Source organism: Chiroxiphia lanceolata, chromosome 1 (genome assembly GCF_009829145.1).
Source record: "Chiroxiphia lanceolata isolate bChiLan1 chromosome 1, bChiLan1.pri, whole genome shotgun sequence".
Lineage (NCBI taxonomy): Eukaryota > Metazoa > Chordata > Aves > Passeriformes > Pipridae > Chiroxiphia > Chiroxiphia lanceolata.
This window is the reverse complement of record NC_045637.1, coordinates 71,732,282-71,754,807: the sequence shown is the minus strand read 5'-3', so window position 1 is coordinate 71,754,807 and position 22,526 is coordinate 71,732,282. Positions and strand designations below refer to the sequence as shown.

Genomic DNA, 22,526 nt, shown 5'->3' with positions numbered 1-22,526 from the left:
TTAGTTATGTATCTTTTCTTTCACAAACACACAGATGAAAAGAACAGTTACACACTATTTCTAAATTGCACTTCGACTCACAAAACATCAGTTTAAAATGTGCCTTGGATACTTTGTGACAACAAAAGGGGAAATTTTTTTGTATCAATTTCTCAGTAGATTCACAGAATACAACTTTCCAAAATTCTTTTTACAGTTTTCACCTAGAATAGGCAGAAGAGACATGCTCTAAACTGCTCTTTTAAAACACAAGTAACAGTTTGTAAACATGTGTTCATAAATTTCAGTGTATTGGGGTGTCTTATGCAAGATCAAGATTTCAGGTACTTTAAAAGTTAATCAATCATCATGTGAATCATAACAGTGCAATCAATACAGTTGATTATATTAATATGTAGGTCTCTGAAATATCCCAAGTGTCAACAAACTAATTTTGGAGTGATGTTTTTTGTCCTGTAGCAAAATTCTATCCTCTCTCTGTTGAAGACCTATGTATACTTAGTAATTACAACAAATGTTTAAATACTTGAGAAGTCTTTTTTCTTCCCTGAAGATGGGCCTGATCTGACAGATTTCAAATGTGAAAATGATCCCAGTGAATTCAGAGTTTCTCCTATACTGAAATTAGCTGAGCTATTTTTATAAGATAAAGGTGCCTTTTACACATGGTAAAATCATCCTACTTTTTCTGTCTAAGAAGTCAAAATATCTGAAATAAAATAACTGCTTATACTGTTAGTGTATTTCCAGGACATGTAAGGAATATGCATATTAAAAAAATGTGCACATATATATGAAAGCAAATGGCTGTAAGAAATTACAACGGTTAAGGCATTAATTTGAGATCTGGAAATTTAGGCCTGCACTATTCTGGTGACAGCCTGGCTGGGTGGGTGAATGACTTAGGCTGAAGAAGAGCCTCAGCTTTCTGAGGAGTTCCACAAGATATCCTGGCTGTTCATCCAGAGTGGTGCATAGTCAATGTATACAACAGTTCTTGTATGAATTTCCTTATATAGAAACATGGATGAAAAGGAAAGGGCCTGCTGCCCAGCTGAGTCTTGCCTTCTGATATACTGCTGGGCTATAGCCTAAATAAAGGCACCTGAATCCAGCAACTTGGAGATGCTTTTGGATGTCTCACGATAGACACAGGCTTTTTCACCTTGCCTCAGTTTCCATAAATCACCTTTTTTATACTGAGTCACCTTTTTTATACTGAAGCTTACAGTGTTTGGTGCAAAGTGTTTAGAAAAGCCTTGGAAACCAGGTTCTGCAAAGTCTTGCACTAAATATTTTTAAGGAAAAACCCCCCCTTGGTTCTTGAACTACTTGGCTAACTGACAAGCAAGATAAATCAGCAGTGTTCCTTGCCAGGCCAACGATATTTTTGTCTCACCCTTAAAATACTTTGCTGAGCAAAAAAACTCTTTAAAATTCACTTTCCAGCAATTTATCTGGAATGAACAGCAGGATACAAACTTCAGGAAGAAAGTTGCTTTCTCATTTATTTTTAAAAGCTGTTTTTTCCCCCTCTTGAATGCTGTATTCTACATTAAGTGAAGGATGATGATACCTTTCCTTTTACCACAAGCAAACAAAGGTTGCCATGGCAAGCAGGCTCAAGAGGCGGAAGAAATATCAGCAAGAGCTGATGTTCATGTCCACCAGAGCTCTGAACTGAAATTTTCTTTCATCTGTTGCCATTTTGAAGTGTCATCCTGCACACAACAACAAAGTGCTTCATATTGACACAGACTTTCAAATGTAATTAAGAGCCAATTTTCGCAGGCTCGGTTTTACCCAATACCACAATAATTACTTGGCATTTACCAAGAGAATGACTGGCACTTTCACACACTCCTGTTGTCTTTGCCTCACACTTTGCCTCTTATTTGTATCATTATTGTTTCAGGAGCAAGATGAAGATCTGCAGCCCAAATGACTGCATTGTAAGCAGGAACACAACCCACTTTCGATTTTTAAAACTGACTGGTTTCTGATGAAAATTATGGGCAATACGGCACTGTCAGCCTGGAAGGGCAATATTTCCTGCTGATAACAATCAGGCATAATTGCTTGCTTTCACTGGTACAAAAGAGATGCTGCTAAGATGCATGACGAAAGTTTGATTTCTTCAATGTAACCCCCTCCCTAGCAATCGTAATGATAAAGATACTAACAGGGCAAGGAGATGAATAAAGAACTATACTGTAAATGCACTGGTGTAGGTGCAGCTCCACCTAGGAGAATCAAAACAGTTGGGTTAAATTCATTCTTGCCTTGGAAGATGTTGGGAAGAATTCATTGGAATACGCTGTAGGCATTTGCAGCTGAGATCAAAGAAAGAAGCCTCTGATTCTAGCCTCTAATTTAGATGTATATTAGAAGTCTGTCTTGGGATAAAATGGACTGTGCCCTGGCCTCCAATGACCAGACTCCAGAGACTATCAAAGGAGCACAGAACAATTATTTAAAATTTAGTCTTTTTCACAGTAGAGATCTATTTAAATAGATTAATAGCTGTGACCACAGCTGCATTTGCAGAATGACCATGTGCTAGTGGAGCTATGGCTGACAAATAATATAGCATTATTATGCAGGCAAGTTTGCCCACTGATGACATATTCATTACTGTTCACGTTATCTGTTCAGACATTGTAGGTTTCATTAAGCAGTCAATGTCAAAGTTTGGGGTTTTGTTCTATTTTGAAGATGCAGTGTAGTCTGAAAATGGTATTATCTACTGATAGTACTGCTTAGGTTCAACTTTTAAGCAGCTCTTCATTTTATTGTAATATTCCAATATTTCTTAAAATAATTTCAACTTCTTTGGCAAAGAGTGACAGACTTTCTACAACATTGTGCTATTTCTATGTATCGAAGATTATCTCCTATGTTGTTATCCATTGCTTGATCTCTGACACTTTTTCTCCTAAAAAAAAACAAACAGGAAGGCTCTTTTGAAAATTGACTGAAGTAAACAATTGCACATCTATAAGGTGGACATCATGGAAGCCTTTGTAAGCACTTTTCATGCTGCTCAACTCAAATCCTCAGATATATTTCTATTTGAGAAGATTTTTTCTAATTTCAGCTATGACACATTGCCGCACATTGTTGGTAAGTATGAGTTCAATTCACTGATCAACAAATTAAATTATTCTGATTTGAATTTTAAGCCTAAACTGTGCTTTTAAATTGAACTACTACTAATTCTTCACAGAGAAGTGTTTCAGAAATCAGCTGCTCTAAAATCAAAACATTCATGTCATTACTTTCATGAATGATCCTACCCACATATGGACCTTCTCACAGAGCATCAATCTTTCTGAAAATTAGAAAGGAACCCATGTGGCAGAAAAAAAAAATTATTCCCTTTATTAGTGTCTTAGTATAAAGATTTTACAAAATCATCAATTCACAAACTCAATTTGTATCCTTTTTTCAGGTCCCCTCTTACCTGAATGACTCCTCCACCTTGGCCATCCTTCCCAGCTAAAAATTCTTGAGGTAAATTAATCATCTTCCCTAGCCAATCCAGCATGACAGTCTCCAGCTCTGTGCAAGCTGGACTTGCAGCCTGTGTTGAAAACCAGAACATAGGGAATAACTTCACTACACCATGAAGAGAAATAAGATCTACCGGAGCAAGAATAATTCTTTCTCTGTCTTTTCACTATGGAGGAAGAGACTAGATGACTAATGTTACCAGCCAAATTAGGGACCTGAAGACCACTTTTTGCATGCTGCTTCTAATACTTATTAAAAGGAATATCAAAATAGGCCTTACATAGAACTGTAACTATCAAATGTCAAAGCTAGGATTTGCATCTTTCTTTTTTCTTTCAACATCCAATACCAGCCTCTTTTGAGAAGAGTCCACCTCATATGAATGTGAGGTTTTTAACACAGTTTTCCATTCATCCAGATGAAATGAGAAATAACAACACTGGGTGATAGACAGTAGTCATATACTTATTGAATTACCAGGGAGTTTGCACTGCTACTACTAATTCTAAATGCTGGTGATTTTTCAAGGTCAAAACTTTAAAGAGGAAATAGCCTTTTATTCCTCGAGTTATTCAGGGTGTCTGTGTGAAAACACTTAATTAGTTAAGGAAATTTACCTGCGAAAATAGTCCTGTGACTTCATTGCTATTAATCAATAATTTCATTGTAGAATGTTACTGAAATGCTTAAAATCTTGGCAAGGTGAAGCATCATTACCACACAGCAGTACACACTGGAGTAAACTTACCCAAGAGAAGCCCACACATCCTATTCCACCACACAACATATCTGCAAGAAGAGCTGGGAAGGAAGAGGCTGCAGGGAAGTAGGCAAAAAAGTATGGACTGTGCCAATGAGTCACCTGTATTAAGGGGGAAAATAGTTACTTTTAACTAACGCAGGAAGCAGAAATAAATTGTCAGAAAATTAGAAGGCTGGAGCTTGAGACAAGCCAACAGTGCTTAACTACCTGGCTGTAACAGAAGATCCATTTTTTAGAAGAACTTACCTTGTTTTTTCACAATGTTTTATCTCCCTTTTACTCAATTAAAAATAAATTGGCTCTCACCTTCACTTCCAACAGTTCTAAAATCAGAGTCTCCATTTGTCTGCCTAGAAGACAAGAATCTAGGTGGGCTGTGGACAGCCTAAGCTTCTGCGAAAGACACTATTCTTGAGCTCTGCTGTCCAGGGACTCCATGGTATTTTGTTCTTCCGTCTCTGTCATGAAACTGCCTTGCCAATAGTGTCTTCAGTGCAGCAGAGGTCCACAGAACTCTCTTGCCCACACTCTGGTGTTATTTGTTAACATTCAAGCACTTAATGTAATATCTAAGCAATTTTAAGGATCTGTGAGATACTTGATAATGCTCCACAACCTCCAATCTAATAAAATTCAAAAACAGGAAATGTACAGCCACATTGCAATGATCATGGGACATAATGTGATATGATAATGTGCTATGTTTGGCAAAAACAACTTTCTCATTCAAGGTAAAAGGCATATTTTCTAAGAAGTGCTTCTAGAGGATTAGATGAACTACAAGTGATAATTCAGCAGAACATGTATAAGATTTTTTTCTTGGGAGTAATTCAGAGGGTGATGAGATTTTGAAGGCCTTTTCTTACATCCTTTTGTTCCTCTTTTTAATACTGTATTCTTCTGTTACAACCAGAGGGGGAGAAAGAATACACATTCTCTCTTGCCTGAGTTCAGTGTTTCCTTGCTGTTTTGTTCTGCATTCCCATCTCTCAAGAATTTTACCTTTTACACTCCTCTCTCCCAGTCTGATAAGGTTTCTGATTCTGGAGCTAACTCAGGAATCACTCTACTGCACTGTTCTGCATTCTGCAAATATCCCTTTTTTCCCTCTTCTAGCCTTCTTCATGCCAACCACCAGCTCTTCCTGGACATGCTTCATGCTAAGGGGAAACTGTCTTAACTCTTGCACACACAATGAATCAGACATCACGTCTCTTGCTGTGTAGTATCCATATATAAAATTTCAGATGTCCCTATCTCTTTCATATGAAAACAGCTCCTATCTATTACAATTTTCCACTGTATAAACTAGGCCGTACTGGTATGTCAAGATTTCATTCTTCTCATCACTAGGGCCAACCTGTCAATCAGCTATCCAAAGACAAGCCCCCTGTTTAACATTTCCATCTGCATCTCATATTTGCGTCAGGATCTCCCTTGCTGTAGACAAAGTTAGTGTGAGCACATTGTGGCAAAACATTTTCCTCCACAAAATCAGAGAAAACGATTGTATGGGACTTAGTTCTTCCAAAGAAACAATAAAATAATTACAAGAAGCAGGGTCACTGGTTAGAAACACATCACACTTTCACTGACGGGTCCATAACCCCGGCCAGGCACTGCCAGCGTGTGATCTCACCCCAGCTTCTAATTCTCTGTGATCTGTAAGGCACTTGTGCCATTCATCTGGGTTAACTCAAGTTAAATGACTGCTTGCTGGGAGCCATTATTTGATGAAACACAGCGATTTCAGTTGCACTACTCACATAAGCAAAAAAAGCTAAAAGCCCTAGGGCAACTGCAGCTGCGGTTCTTCCTCTGCCTCCCTTCCCCCTCCTCTTGAAGCAGCTGTAAAATTCTTTTTTTTTCACCATGTTGGAACAGACACACTAGTCAAATACGCAAGATAGCACTAATTGATGCTTGTTTTTTTCAGCCTGCTGCTGATAAATAATGATACACAAGTGTCTTGGGTTCACTTAATTACCACTCTAATGCTTCTCAGATACATGTGATTTCCAAGTATTTCTTCTAAGGATGTCTTTCTCTGGTTCTTTTAGTCTAAGAAACAGTCTCCCTTACCACCTACTGACGATAGGTACTTCAGCTGAAAGTTCATACATTAATAGATCCAATGTGAGGAAAAGTAGCATCTTCAGTACTGATATCTGCAGTTACAACTACACTCCTCTTTGGCTCTGAAAAATGAGGAGATACATTTCAAAAGAACAAAGCAAATCTGAGAGAGGAAAGTGACTCCCACTGATATTTTTACAGGCAGATCCTTTCCATGTTGCCTTCCTGCTGTGGAGATCAGAGTTCACTGGTTGTTCCCTCTGTCCCTGTGTAAATATCAGGAATTTAGCACCATTATTGTCATCATCATTTGGTGGACTGCCCTTTGGAGGTCTACATTACATTTCACAATAAGTCTCCATAAAGAAGTTTCACCACTTATGAATGACGGCAATGGATACTGCATAATTGCTTCACACTATTAACTGATTGTTGTTCCTCTGAAGGAACACAATTTTTACATTTTCAATCATCCAATCAGGAATCCCAGGCTCCTGAAATGCACGGGAAAAGACTTGAGCACAGAAGACCTTACCTGGAGGAGGATCAAGTTAGGACACATTTAAATAAACTGGATATACGTAAGCCCATGAAGCTTAATGGGATGCACTCACAAGTGCTGCAGGAGCTAAAGGGTGTCACTGAGACCTCTCTCAAACATCTTCAAAAGGTTACAACAACTGGAAATGTTCCAGAAGACTGGAAAAAAAGCAAACGTCACTCCTATCTTCAAGAAGGGCTAGAAGAATGATCTTTGAAACTACAGGCCTCACCTCAATATCAGGGAAGATGAAAGAACCTTTAAGGTATTTCCAAACATGGGACAAGAAGGTTATTTGGGCTAGGCAGCAAAGCTTTGTGAATGGGAAAGGCTAATACTGTTTAACATCTTCATTAAAGACCAGGATGATGTGATAGAGTGCACCCTTAGCAGTGTTGCAGATGACATAAAACTGGGAGGAGTGTTTGATATACGGTATGGTCATGCTGCAATTCAAAGGGACACTAACAGGCTGCAGAAATGGGCCAACAGGAATCCCATAAAGTTCAACAGAGAAATGCAAATCCCATACCAGGGAGGAATAACCCCCTTGCACCAGTATATGCCAGGGATCGACTGGCTGGCAAGCAACTCTGAAGAAATGGGCTGGGGAGTCCTGGTGGACAAGCTAAACATAAGCCAGCAATGTGCCCTTGCAGCAAACAATGCCAGCAGCATTGTTGGGCCACATTAGGAAAATTGTTGCCAGCAGGTTAAAAGAGGTAATCCTTCTTTTCTTTGCAGCACTAGTGAGGCCACACCTGGAATGCTGTGTCCAGTTCTGGGTTCTTCAGTACAAGAAAGAAAGACATGGTCATACTGGAATGATTCCAGTGAAAGGCCATGGAGATGATTAATTGCAGCTGGGATTGTTCAGCTTGCAGGAAGCTCAGGGGGTATCTTGGTAATGTGTTAACCTTCTTTACACACCTCATGGGAGGGTGTGAGGAAGGTGAAGCCAGATTCTTTTCAGCAGTATCCAGTGACAAGACAACAAGAAATGTGTACAAATGGAAATATAGAAAATTCTATTGAAACATAAGCAAAAGCTTTTTTACTGTGAGACAGTTCCAACCTTGGAATAGGACAACAGATTGCGAAGAGTTCATCCTTGGAGATATTCCATGACCAACTGGACATAGTCCTAAACAATTCGCTCTAACTGACTCACCCTTGAGCAGTGGGGGTGGACTAAATGATCTCCAGAGGTACCATCCAATCACTACTATACTATGACCTCATGATTCTGTGCTCACATGAGTCTTCAGAATTTAGTATAAACAACACAGGCAGAATCAGAGTTACTATAAGAACTGGGATTTTTGTACTTGTGCTCTTTGTGTCACTAACACTAACATTTCACAGCAGTGGAAAGATTTTGGTTAGAACATTTCTTCTTCAGAATGTATCATTTTGTAAAAGGAAACTTCTTTGCGAGAAAAAATCAATTTAGTTAAGAGAGAACATGACATATTGATGACATAATTGGAATTCAATGTCTCGCTTTCTATTCTCAAATGAGTCATCTCTTATTTTTTAATCTGGCATTATTTTATTGAATGTTCTTAAGTGCTCAAAGCAAAGTGTTTTCTGTTCTAATTTACAATCATTACCATTTTTCTCCAATGAAAAAGAAAAGACAATCATGTCTATGAGCAGCAATTAAAGTATTTGTATGTGTTGGATATAATTCTCTTATCTAATCCGCACTGATTTAACTCTGTTGAATTTAAGACTTCATCCACAAACCTTGGAAAAGAGTGGAGAGATTTCAATTGACTTCAGTGAAGCTTTTGCCTGCTAAAAGACAGCAGGGCTGGCTCCAAGGGAAACAAGATAAGTCCTCTTGAATATCAAATATTTACATTGGTCAATGAAAAGGAATTGGTACTATAGTACACTGACTAACCACATTTGGAGATTGCAATGTCCACTTACATCACAATCGTATCACCTAGCTACATCTAGAGAAGTAACCCGAGGCAGTTATTGCAGAGATCCAAAGGAGAGATTCCTCATTAACATTTACTTATAATTCAGTCCTCTTCAAGCTACTTAGAGATCTTAGGAGACAAGTATATATTTAAAATAAAAAAGGTATACCATGAGTGGAAAAACAACAAAGATTCAGATCTGGACAAATGCCAGATGCTTTGTTCTGCATTGTTGTCCAATACTGATCTATCCAAGGACTAATATTTAGGTAGTGGCCATCTGCCTTTAGGTACTAGAAGAAGCTGACATTTAGAGCACAAAGAGCACAAGTCAACAGAACAAGTATTGGGGAGAATCCTTTCTAGTCAACTCTGTAATAGAAAGAAGTCTCCTAAGAGAATTTTAACATTTAAAGATCAGCTTGAAAGAACACTTTAGGCACAGCAGACTAATAAAATTACCATTTTGTAAAATATTTACTGTGCTATGAGGGTAGAAAAAATATCACATGAAATCAAAGTTATAAAGCTTTGCCTTAACCAATTCAAGGGAGGGGGGATTATTTCCAAAAGTAAGCCTTGCTTGAAGCAAAAGAAATATTCATTATTTCTAGGAAGAACAGAAAACATCAGTTGTGTAAAGTGTGAGATCATATTTAACATGTAAAGACTCCTGCCTTCTAAAAGTTTAATAGTGTGGGTACTTATGCTGGTTAGGTCTAGCTGCACAGCCTTCAACCCATGCTTTCTTTAAAGTCTTTGAAAACTTAAATGCAGTATTGAACATTACATTACAGATCCATTTTTCTTACCCCTGGCATAATGATCTTCTCAATGTCTTTAAAGATATCCTCAAAGCTCTCAGGCTCCTGGGGTGCACAGTCTGCGATGAGGGGCCTTAGGTATCCTGGTTCCACATCTGGGAAGACCTGTCTTTTATCTATCTTCTCCAGGTAATCTGCAACATAGTCCACCATCTCCTTCCCTCTCTTGCGGAATTCTGCAGCATCCATGGGTATCAGAGTTTAGGGCTTATTATCAGAAAAACACTTCAAAAAAAAGGGAAAAAAAAGTCATTTTTGAAAGAAAATTTTACTAGCTTTAAACATTTTATTCATATGATCTATAGGATGACTCAAATGGTCATGATGTAGATTACCTTAATACAGATAGCCAGCACCTTTAGCACAAAAGAACAGTAGAAGCACATTGATGAAGTCTCAGAAATTACAGATTTAATCCCTACGGCTGCTGGTGGATACAAGGATGTGGCACTGTTAAGTGGCACATAATCTACTCCCTCCTGCCTTATAAAGAAGAGGTCTAAGAAAATAGCATGCTGTGTGTCTCTATTATGATCTGTAATAACAAGCTATAATAATCACAGTTATCACAGTGATCCACTGTGCCACCCTGTCATTTTATCTGGTTCTTGACTCCTGTCTTGCCTCAAGATTTAACTCCTTTACTCTTTCACTATAAATGCGTATGCTGTGTTACCTACTAAACTTGATCTCTTAATGAGGCTTTAAATAGAATTCACTTCAAGTTGATCTGTACTGCGTTTTGCAGGAGGATGTGAGGAAGCTCTCTCTGGGGCTGTCCATATTTCCAAGATGTTGGGCTGGAGATCCAGATGTGCTTTGAGATAGGCAGAGACTGTGTGAGCACACCCAAGCTGAGATGAGATGGAGTTTGCCTGCAAAGTGCTTTGCAAACATAAATTCGCAATATTAGGGGTGCCTGCTCCTGCCATCCTGGCCCACCCAAATTTTTTCCTCTATGTGTCTGTGCATTGAGTACTTGGTGAAGAATTAGACCACAGTGCCTAAAAAGTGTCTAGAGTCTTTATAGATTCAGGTTGAATGGTACTGTTCCTTGGGAGCTAGTAAGAAAACTAGCAAGTGAAACAAGGACACTCACTGCTGGTGTCAAGAATTACTATGCTTAGTTCACATATATTCAGTTCTTCACTTTGTAAAGAAATAATTACTGTAAGCACAATGTGAATATTCGGTAATTAAGACACAACTCTTCAGATAGCAAGTATTCGTGCTAAGGATTTATAACTGAGGACATCACTTCGAGAAAAGAGACCCCTCTGGACTTTATTATATTTGAACCAGTACTGTAACATCACAAAAGAAAGACATCATTGATAAACACTGTCCTAGAGACATCTTGGCTGCTACAAATTGAGGATCTGGGATTTGTGTGGAGCAGCTGCTGCTGCCGCTATTTAAGAAGGCTGGGTGCTGCTGTAGGTCACGAACCACTTGGGAAAGCAAGGATCTGCACAGTAGGGACTTCAAGACTCCGCAGAGAATAGCTGTTCTTGTTGCTATTTTACTAGATTTATATTACTCTCCTTAACCATTATGAAAGTTATTTTTTGGCTCTGTCTATGCTTTTGTGAAAAGCGTATTAGGACCTTTCTCAGACCTTGCTACTAAGTTGCTGCAAACACATTGCCAGTAGTCATTACGGTCCTCAGAGGATTCTGGTGGGCAGCTTTATGTGTCATCTCCCTTCTAAAAGACTGTTTAAGGGAGCAGTTTTGCTTCTACTCCTTAAAATTAGGATGATTCTATTTCTTCAATACCTCCCTAATCTTATGTGCCTTTTCATTTAACACATCTTTGTTCACAGTTCAGCATGAACTTCAGCAATCAATGTGCATCTCTGTGGCAGCAACCTAATTACACCCCAAGGCTCAGTTCTCTGGTTTAGATATTTTTGCCAGAAGAAATCTAAATATTGTACTGTTGCACTTCTTTTTCAATATATCTCTAACTTAACCCTTAACTTATGCTGGTTTTATTTCTTTTATGCTACTTCATTAATGGGTTCATTGCTATAACATGCTCTAAAGAACTTGCATAAGGTAATCTTATTTTTTCTCTGGTTTCAGAGATGAAAGCTGAGAAAACAAGAATTTAACACATGACGACAAATTAGTAGGAGATGCCTGAGACTGAACTGACTCAGAACTTGAGGACCGCTGTTTCCAGCACTACTGCTGCTCACCACAGTGTTATAGTCATTCCTACAGACTTTTACACATGGATCAGTTCATCTGAGTATCTCACTCCATATCTGTGGGTCCAGTGAACCACAAGTACAATGTCAAGACAGGTAAGAGTATGTAAGAGTACTACAGTACCCTCTAGATTTACTTCATAGTAATCAAACATAGATTAACATCATTTAACATAGAAACCTCCATGGATTGCTTGGGCTTTTCCCAAAATATAAATCAAAAGGCATAAATTAAATTACATTGTGTGTAAGCTCAAAACAGCTCACAAACTCATAGACAAAAAAAAATTTATCATATTACCACAACAGAGATGGTATGTTATGTAGCTTGTGACCATTTTTCTTCCACCTAGATTTTTTTGTCTGAAATTGATTTCTATTGCAAATATGATTTACATCATCTTGTTGCTATACAGTGTGCTGATATAATTTATTGTCATTTTTATTATTAGAAGTTTGAACAAAGTTCTTTTCAGATATCAGGATAAGCAAATAAAATTTATATCTAAACATCAGATACACATTCTGTGGTTTCATCCTATCAATGAAACTGACACTGAACTGGAATTGAAATTTGTCAGTCCAATTTGACAAAATACACATTTTAGATAATCACTGAGATCTTCTTTGTTATTTACTCATTACTTCTTCCCAAGAACTGGAGGTCCACTGGCTCATCCTAGCATTGTTTTAGCTGCACTGCTTCTGTCATAAATCACTGTTGCAATAACATTCTTAAAATTCAGGATAAGTAATTAAATTACAGGGGAAACTCACTGGTTTTAACTGAACCAGGAACCTTAGAATAAAGAATGGGAGCCTTCCATCCCAAATGTGCTACACTGGTTGCAGTGCTATAAATTGTTATAAACTAGTATTTACTTAACCTCAAATATACTTAGAATTCAGTTTGATCGAGTGAAATATATCAATCTGCTTCAATCTGAAGCAGAGTATTCCATTCTTCTTTCCCCCAAAAGCAATACTGAGAAATTAAAAATCTACTTCTTTTGTATCCATGAATCTTCTTTCTTAAAAGTCCTTGCCTGAAAATCCCTTACCTACTGTAATACACATATCTCATGGGGAAACTGTGAAGGCATACTCCTTGCAGGAACACAGTGGTCACCCTTTTTACCTCCTATTTTACATTTCTTCTCTGTGAGTGACAAGACCCACTTACACTCTCATCCCTATTTTTATTCTCTTCCTGAACTGTTCACTACAGACCTCACTTCATCTGCTTGAAATTACTACTTGCTATGGAAGCCACATCCAGCAGACAGTTGTAATGCTTACCAGTTAATCTCTCAAAGGACAAATTACTTCACCTCTCTACCAGTAGTGAATATTTCCACGTCTTGCATGCATATTCAGCACATGTACAATGCAACAACACAATGCATAGAGACCTGCCCTCTATGCCACTATATTTTCAAAATACAGAATGTAATTTTCCAAGAAGCAAAATACGTCAGACAACTCAGTCCTTAGGGTTGAAAGTGAAAACACTGTTTGAGAGAATCCACATTTTCTGAAGGGATGAGTGTTACAGTCTGCATGCACTCAAAATATCCACTTATGTCTAAAGAACTTAAACTGCAAAATAACGAAGGCCAAGTTTCCAAAACTAAATGGACATTTCGGAGAAACTAAGCCTCTCCCTAAAGTATTTAATAGTGGTCTATCTTCTTGAAGGCCCCTAAAGAGTGAGGAGGGCTCCACGCTTCCAGAGATTTCACACCTTCCAGGATGAATTTCAGCTTATTCAGGATCTGCCCGCTGAACCCCAAGCAAGGAGAGCACAGCTTCTCAGGAAGCACCCTGCCTAATTATCAACCTCTACCACATTGTAAACAGTCTGTATGCAAAGTCATTGACAGTCTCACTCTGACAGAATACAACTTTACCAAGCACATATTACGTCTGAGAATTTTTGTTCCCAGCAAGAATCAATGGCTATTGTCACAACTGCATACTTCGGATCAAATCCTATTTTACCGGAGAAGATTGAGTTCTGCTCTAAACTGCAGGTAAAAACAAGAACAATCGTGTTAACCTTAAATTCTATCAATGTATCTTTTTTAGTATTATTTATTCATGTAAACTCTTAGGTCTTTGATTTTGCTGTAATTTGTCAGAGGACAAGTACACTTTCATTCATTCATTCATGGCTAGGCTTTGCGAACGAAGATTTGGGTAGCACAACACAATCTGAAGTTGACATATCCCTTGCTGCTTTGTTTCAACTACTCCTTCTACCTCAGTGAACTGAAATTAGAACATGGCCACACCTTTTTTTAGTGGAATTACCAAAAATTGTCGTTAGCCTTTATATTGCATATGTTCATTTGCAAACAGTTTTCTGCTTTATTTGAAACTGAACCATGCAAATGAGCAGTTTACACACAATTAATTACTCAATACATTTATAGTTACAATATTGTGTTGATAAATTCAGCTTTTTCAATATTTCTGTTAAAAGGTCTATAATTTTAGATTCTGTTTGTTTGGGGGGGAGTTGTATTTACTAAATATAAATGTAAAAGATATCTAAATGCTACCAGGAAATTTGTTATGAGGAAGAAAAAAAAAAAATGAAAAAGAGAAAAAAAGGGGAAAGAGGAAAAGGATAACAAATGAAGAGAGAGATATATTTGATACATTACAATTTTATGTGTGCCTGTTCTCCAGTTCATCAAAGTAAAATAAACAGCTAACATAATAAAATCTTTTAGCAGCTTCTATTATTAAATACAGACAGGAAGAACACATAGACACGTTAATAGCACCTAAAACTGATAGCTGTATTTGCTCAAAAAAAGTAATAACTCTGTATCTTTCCAATAAATGAGAAAAGTGCATTTTCTATTCTGCCAATTGATTGTTACAGAACAAAATGTAATTTAAAGGCTCGTGGTGCTACAGTGACACCACTGAAGCTATTAGAACTTTTTGCTACTGAACCTAACTGAAGGTTTTTGCTACTGCTAAGCTAAACTTCCACCATTGGCAATGGGATATTGCCTGAAAAAGGACTGCAGGATGAATTTTATTTCATCATGAGTAAGAAGGAACTGGATTTACTCTGTGCTTCTACCTTTGCAAAAGCCAAGAATTAGGAATATCTCTTAAGAGTCCTCACATTTTATTTAAAAAATTACATTTTCCAGTTAGAAGTTGCTTACTGTATTCATTGCTGTCATTGGCACAGAGTCTGCAACTTCGTAATTTTCCCTTCTGAGGTCTTACTATAGTGACAGGAAAGGGTTATTTCTGAGGAAAGCCTCATCCTAAAAAGTTATGCATTTAATTTATCTTGAAATTTTATTATTCAAAATATTTGGCAGAGAATTTCCCAAGGTCTACTTGGTTATTCCAAGCACTCCTGTATTTGGAAAGACAAGATACAAACTTTTTGGATACATGGGATTCTGCATAAATGTATATAAGCAGTTATAGCTGACATACAGCAGATGTAAAAAGAAGCAAAATCAAAATGAGAGGTACACGATACATTGTGAAAACTTAGATTAAAAATAAATGCTTTTCTTTTTATTATTATGCCTAAAATAACACAAGCTGGCTGTTTATTAGCTGAGCTCCCACTCTCAGTAACCAATTGTTGCATTAATCCAAATGTACCTACTTGAATTTAATAACCACAAAGCCTTAAGGACAAAGAATGTTACTTACACAGAGTTGGTTTTTCCTTCTCCTCTGTCTTTCTCACTGTCTTTCTTTGCTCCTCTGTCACAGCTATAAAGCGGAGAGGATGCAGTTGCCTGCATATATAGGCAGAGTATCCATGTCCCTTCAGCCTATCAGAGCCAAGGGCTTTGCATTGAACATGCAGCAGCAGCATCTCTCCCTCCTCCCACACCGCCTCCAAAATATACTCAGCAAAAAAACCCACCCGAAAGGCAGACGGATCTGATCGAGAAGCAGCCACTGCCTGCTTAACTATGGAGTGGTGTGTGCTTTCTTCCAGAGACTCCATTAACAAGTCTGAGTTCATTAACAGTGAGGGATCACATGCGCCCGCTCTGTGTTACACACTCCAGGACGTTTCTGCTGAGGCTGCTGCTGTAAGAGCACATGCTTTGATCCACTTCGTGAAACATTATTTCCAGGAAACAAACACAGATATGACTGAAATACCACTCAGGTGACTGCTAATTCTGAACAGGTGTATATGTGGGATTAACATCCCTGGATATGCTTTATCCAACTTCTTTCAGTTTCTCTCTTTCATCAAATGTATACTTAAAAGCAATACTAAGTGTTCAAGATTTGTTTTCCTATTCTAAAAGTTTTATGTGGAGTTCTCTTTCCTAGATGAATCCAGGTAACTTCCTGTCATTTTTATGTGGTTCAAGTTAATTAAAAAAAAATACTATCAGCATTTCATAGTCCTGATCAGCTTATAGCCAGGTAGCGTCACAGATTTGGGACAGTCACTGCTCCTACACCAGCCTCCAGTACACTGCAGTATTACAGCCAATCTTTTTGTGAAGGAGGAAGAAGCACTGGCTGTCATATATTTTAAAACTGTCATGGCTGTGTTTGCTCTTCTAATGTTATAAGACCAAATACAACTCCAGTACAATTCTGGAAGAGTCTATTCAAAATAAAAACAGGACCTAAACTCCACACGTCAACTTGCTAGTTCCACTACGCTTGTTGCGCTAGATATTATTCTGTGACTTGTATTCTCATTGCCCAGACTGGCTGCTGTAATGATTTGTCTATGATCTCAAAATGCATCAAGAAATCTCAGTCAGTTGCTAGTGACTCTGTTGTTTTGGTCTTTTTTCCACAGCAAATCAACTCCTGAGTGTTCAGAGTTACAGTCTCGGCATATTGGGAACCCATAAGAAAACAAGTGTTTTTTATACTTCTCTTATTTTTTCTTTCTCCCTGAATTTGACTGAAAAAGGCTGAAAATTCAAAATTTGTTTTAAGAGTATAAGAGATGCAGAAACTGAAGACGCCTCTAGTAAAGATAATTGAAATCTCACTTCAATGTTTCACCTAAATGGCTTGCACAAGGTAAATAACTTTCAAAGGAAACTAAAAATGGAAACTAAAAATAAGATTGGAGTACTAAAATGGTGGTTTCATCAGTGTTGAAATACCACCTGCTGTACCTGTAAATCTTCCTGTGAACAGACAATAATCACATTTTCTTTTTTTTTTTTTTAATTCCTCAGGAAGAAAAGGAAATAAAGTGTCAGACGTACAACAGGCAAGCTAGAAAAGGGAAATTAAATGCACTTCTAAAAAGCATGTTCCATGTCTCTCTACAATTCTAGTAATTCTTCTGACTCCTACTACTTTCATAATTCTCATCATCAACTATTGGCAAATACACAAATTTCGGCTTAACAGAATCTTTCTGTAGTGGACAAAAGCAAGATCACTAAGTTTTCTATCAGGTGCTGGCTAAGTCAGACCTGATGTGGCCCTCTGAATTTGCTCCAGATCCTTCAGTCTGCTGAAGGGCTTCAGGCTTTTTCACAGAAAATAACTTCTTTTACTGCTGAAACACAGTGAATAGAGATCTCCCCTTTACTGCCAAACTGTTTCAAAATTCAAGATAGAAGTGCGTGAGAAATAACAGATGATCCCAAAAGGTTTAAAGGCCTGGGCTTGTTGGTAAGCAACCAACAGACTGCATTATTCACACCTAACAAGAGACAAGCTTCAATATGTTTTTTGCACATGGAGGTATGTCACCCTGATGATGATATCTAATGGTACTGTGCCCATGCAGCAACGGTATCAATTTCTTACCATCGCTGAACCCTTTGGTTTGCAAACAAGGTGGGAGAGATAATGTGTTTGAACAGGAGGCTTCAGCACAGCACCAGAAAACAATGCAGGCAATGTGTTTTCAGTGACTTTGCAGTCCCATTGTCAGTCCAAGTGCAAAGACATGGATCAAAGCAGAGGAAGTTGTACCCGCTTTCTAATAGTTTTTACCTCTTCCACCACTGTACAATGAAGGTTAGAAATGAAAAGGCAGTTTTCCCAGGCTTTCAGTCCAGTCACGATTAGATGATTTTACACTCAACTTTATTTTTCCCTCACCTGAATAGCCTGACACTTACCGTATGTTAGCCTCCTGGTATGGCTCTAGTTACTAAATTTGATCAAGGTGTGTTTGTGCTGTAGTTTACTGAGCCTAACATTATATGAACAATACTGTTCTCAGCTATAACATGAAGGGCTTTTAACTGACTCAGATATCATCAGTACTTTAGAGATATTGAGAAAATAATTTGAAACAACTCATTAGAAATTGTATTAGCACAATGTTTGTGCCTGTTTTCTACATTTGGCGTAAAAGGAACAGTCACTGTTGCCTAAGCATAAGAAAAAACACTGGTTTGTTGCTTAATATTTGGTTTTATCTGTAGCGCAGGGACGCTATTTGGAGGCTGAAGGCCTTTTCTTCCTATTTTCCTTGCTGTTGCTCCTTCAAAGAGAGAACAGTAGTAGAGCCCCATTTTTCTCTTTTTTTTCCCTCCACCCAATATTTTCTTCTATGAATGTAAAAATACCAGTAATGAAAAAGAAAGTTGTCTACAAAAAGGTAAAAGAAAGAAAAAAAAAAAAAACCTTGAAAATCACTCAGATGTACTGGAATGAAAAGTCCTTATATGTTCCATAAACAAGGTCCAAATCTGCATAAGCCATAAGGATGGGACAAGACAGAAGAGAATGTTTTAACCAAAATGTGCAACTAATAATTTTCTAAATTAAACAAAGGGTGCATTTCCTTTGGAAGAAAGTAAGAATTAAATAAAGCCTTCAGACACAAATAGATGGATTACTTGCAACGTATGAGGATAAAACCTAAGTCTCCTGCAGAACATAAGTAGACTTTGCAACAGATTAGCCAGGAGATGAATCTCAGACAGTGCTGACAAACTGGGAAAGTAACTATTCTCTCTTTCATGAATATTTTATGTGTGACTTGTTTTCCCTGTTCAGTTCTTATTGCTGTCTGTGGGAACATGTGAAGGTAAACCAAAGAAGGATAAAAAGGAACTGCTAACGAAGTGAACATGGACACAGACTGAAACACACAGCTTCAGAAGAGTTACTGTACCACTTGCTGGTTCGTGGCAGCCTGAGCACATTACTCTTACGGAAGCAAGCCTACCGAAAAGAGAGAGGTTGTGATGAACTGAAGAAGTGTCAACAGAAAAACTGACAGGCTGTGAAGAGTCGCAGAGACAGTGAGAGCAGGCTGCAATCACAGTAGGCAGACTCTTCCAATAAAGAGATAGGAATAGCTTCTGCTGTGAGCTGAGAAGATGTGCTTACCTAGAGGCGTAGGCACTGCCAGGGCACTCGTCCAGCCATGTATTGCTCGCAGAGAGAATTTTCTCAAGCATTGATTACTGTGAGCCTCACAGGGGCTGTGGCTGATAGATGAACTGCTATCAGGGTTTAAATCTGCTATGAAGACCTCATGTTAGAAAAGCAAGTTATAGCAGTTAGTTTATGAATGGAATAGTCCATTGTGCGGATGAAAAGACAGACCCAGATGAGGCATGAAGAAGATGGCTTGAAATACAGGGGGAATGTAATGCAGCACTTGTTCTTACGCAAGTGATTTGTTTGGATCACTGTTTGCAAAGATATCAAAGAATACATAACAGTCGAGAAGACATTTTGTCACTGACAGTGATTAATGCCTTGTCATGACAGCCATGCACTACCATGCCCTACTTGCAAAAAGCTTCGAAGAGCATTTGTCACCCGTATAAGCCTTGAGTCACTCTTTATAGGATGAGAACAACACTAGAGTCTCCCCATAAAGAGCATGTTGGTGCCTAGCTTTCTCAGATTACAGCAAATACTATGGCAAGGGATCATTCTGGTGTTTCTTGCCCTTCCTCTGTGTCAGCTTTGCCACAAAGGTGTCTTTGGCTCTCCTTCAGTCTGTGCTAACACATGCACCTGTCTAGAAAAGACTAATGCAAATCTTCTGAAGACTTTATGCTTATATAATATAAAATGTGCTGAATACATGGACTTTCTCCAAGAAAGAGAAATTACTTCACACATATCAAAAACCTAGAGCTCCAGAGAACTGAATGGGAACTGAACTTTCCACATGCACGGGTCTCTCTGGTCATGGACACACATTCACAGCTGAACCAATAAGTAATGTTTGCTATCTTCTGCTGTGGATTACTGGCCTTGCCTCAGAGTGATATATGTACACATCTAAACCGCTTGTGCAGGAAGACACATTTACACTAAGATGACAGCTTTCCAGTGGAGCCATGTGACCTGTATATGCCCTGCTCCTGACTCCAGGTAATATAGTTAGCATAACCAACACCATTTCCTAAGACGAACAGCCATAAGATGTGTGCTAATCATGCGTCACCTCCTCCTCTTTTCCCCTTTTCAACACTGTAGTTGTCACCAACATGTGATGACCGCCATTATAGAACAGACAGATTCCCTGGCAGCGTTATGAAAAAACTATCTGCCCACCTGTGGTGGTTTGGGCTAGGCCTTCCTTGGTGACCAGTTTGTAACCAAGGAAGGGTCCAGATTTACCCAGTATTCCCTACAATTTTTACGTAAGCCAGATTATAAGAAGAAAGGAGGAGAGGCTTTCGCTCTTTCCTTCCGGCGGCTTGGAGGTGCAGGTTCCCTGCTGTTGAGTCTGCCGTGTTGGGGAGCGAGGCCTGGTAGGGCCTTGTCGACCTTGGGAGGCGGAGGTTGCCGGTGATCGTACCAGAGCGACTCTCAGTTGTCCCAAGGAGAGTGGTGGGATATTTTCTTTGCTAACTCTTAGTTACTAGATCTCGGGCTACTGATTGGGATATATATATATACACATATATTTTATTTTGGTTTTGTTCCCTTTCCCTTCCCCCTTCCCCTTCCCTTGTGAAATTCTATATATTTTAAATTGTATATATTTCAATTGTAACATAAGTGTAAATATATTTATATATATCACTTTAGCTGTCTTTCTCGTTTCGGGTTTTCTTAGTTGGTTGTTTTTTCTCTCCCTTTCTCCCTGAGGTTTGGGGGGCGGGGGGGGGGAAAACTTCTGGTGGTAAGGTTTGGAGACTTGGCAGGGAGCCAGCTTCAAACCATATCACCACCAAGTACTGCTGCCAGGATGTGGTGTCGCCTGTTAGGGAACACAGAAGTGTAACAGTACGTGAAATATTGCCCATAAAATCAAGCAGTCGCAAGTCCTGATGCTGGACAGCAAAACCTGTGATCCCCAATGGCCTGGGATGCAGCTACCATTGTTTTCTCCCTCTGAAGACTGAGTGACTCATGTTCTTTGGGCAAAGTCTGAGTCCAGATTACAATTATTGTATCATGCAACTGTTACTTAGAGTTTGACATGATCTGCAGAGAGTCCAAATGACTAAAAGTGTAAGTAATTAAAGACCCCGGACAGTAAGAAAGCTCATTACTCATTACACTCATTACTAGAAATTTTGCTTAAAGGAAAGTATAATAATTCATAAAAACTTTGTGCAACAATAAGCTATGCTCAATGCTAAAAATTGTAGATAACACTAAACTATGTTGAAAAGTATGTATTTTATGTAATAACAAAAGTCTAATTGTATCTAAAACCCTGGGGCCAATTCTCATTCTACCAAAGACCCCTAAAAGAACCTGGCTGTCCCTTCCCTGTGGCATTAGGTGACAGAGCCACCAAGTGTTCACACAATCCCTCCTGCCAGTTCCACAAGAAAGGCAATCATCTCCAGCTAGGAGGGAAAACAGTGTGCCAGAAAAGATAACAGCTTAAGCTGCTGCAGGTAGCTTCACCAAAGTGCAGCCAGCCATATCCCCACTCAGAACTGCCTGCCATCTGTTCTCCTTATGATCTTGTTCCCTTCCACACTTCAGATAATCACAGCTTCTACATTACCACTAGGAGAGGCAGGCTCTCATTTAGGCAGGATTTACATGCGACTGGCAGAGATAGGCAGTTAAATAAGAAGGACAGTCCAATGTATTCATTACATTTATGCTCAGAGACCTTAGTTCAAGTTCTTGCTTTCAAGTACAGATGTAAGCCTTTGTTGTATGCTGTGCAATTCTGGGTAAGTTCTCAGATGAATTTTCCGTAAGAATCTTTTGCTAGAAAGGGTTGTTCTCTTCCAGCTTATTTTTCTATGCTAACACATTTGGCTTCAGCTGAATTTGGAATCCAAACAGCCTTAATCTAGGCCAGGTTTAAAGTGGCAGCACTGATCTCTGCCAGAACTCTGGCAGAGTGTCTCCGGTCAGAGGCACAGGTTTTGAACCTCTTCGTTCTGAGGTCAGTTATTGCCAGTCCAGAAGCAACCTGCCTTCACAGCAGTCTGACATTCTGCATTGTTCTCTGAAACACAATCTAGGAAAATCTGGGAAATTTTGAGATTTCTGGTTTATTCCCTCCTACCAACTCTTAAAAAACCCCTGTCTCCTTTATTTAGGAGAGATCTTGATCTGTGTAGTCTTGAGACATCTTTTCTACCCCTACATCTCTACTTTTTTCAGCAGGAAGTGGTTTAGAAATGTAACTTTTCACTCCTCTTCAGTGTTTAGAGAATACAGAATGGAGGAAAAATATGCTTAGGGAAGGAGAATCGCTACCACATTTTATGTTACA

At 38.6% G+C, this 22,526-nt stretch overlaps 1 protein-coding gene across 6 annotated transcripts in view; it reads right to left on the bottom strand.

The window, feature by feature from the left end:
* DDC (dopa decarboxylase) overlaps positions 1-22,526 on the bottom strand; it is a 73,107-nt gene that overhangs the window by 40,255 nt on the left and 10,326 nt on the right. For 3 of the 6 annotated variants that reach the window (XM_032702557.1, XM_032702586.1, XM_032702576.1), the window contains exons 2-4: positions 9,640-9,876; positions 4,262-4,375; positions 3,464-3,583 (exon numbers count right to left, since the gene is read on the bottom strand). In XM_032702557.1, the coding sequence (XP_032558448.1) occupies positions 3,464-3,583; positions 4,262-4,375; positions 9,640-9,840 (435 nt within the window). In that variant the 5' untranslated portion in view covers positions 9,841-9,876. Of the gene's footprint in view, positions 1-3,463; positions 3,584-4,261; positions 4,376-9,639; positions 9,877-15,562; positions 15,642-22,526 lie in introns of those variants that run through there. The other 3 variants (XM_032702595.1, XM_032702603.1, XM_032702567.1) reach the window with 2 other exon arrangements.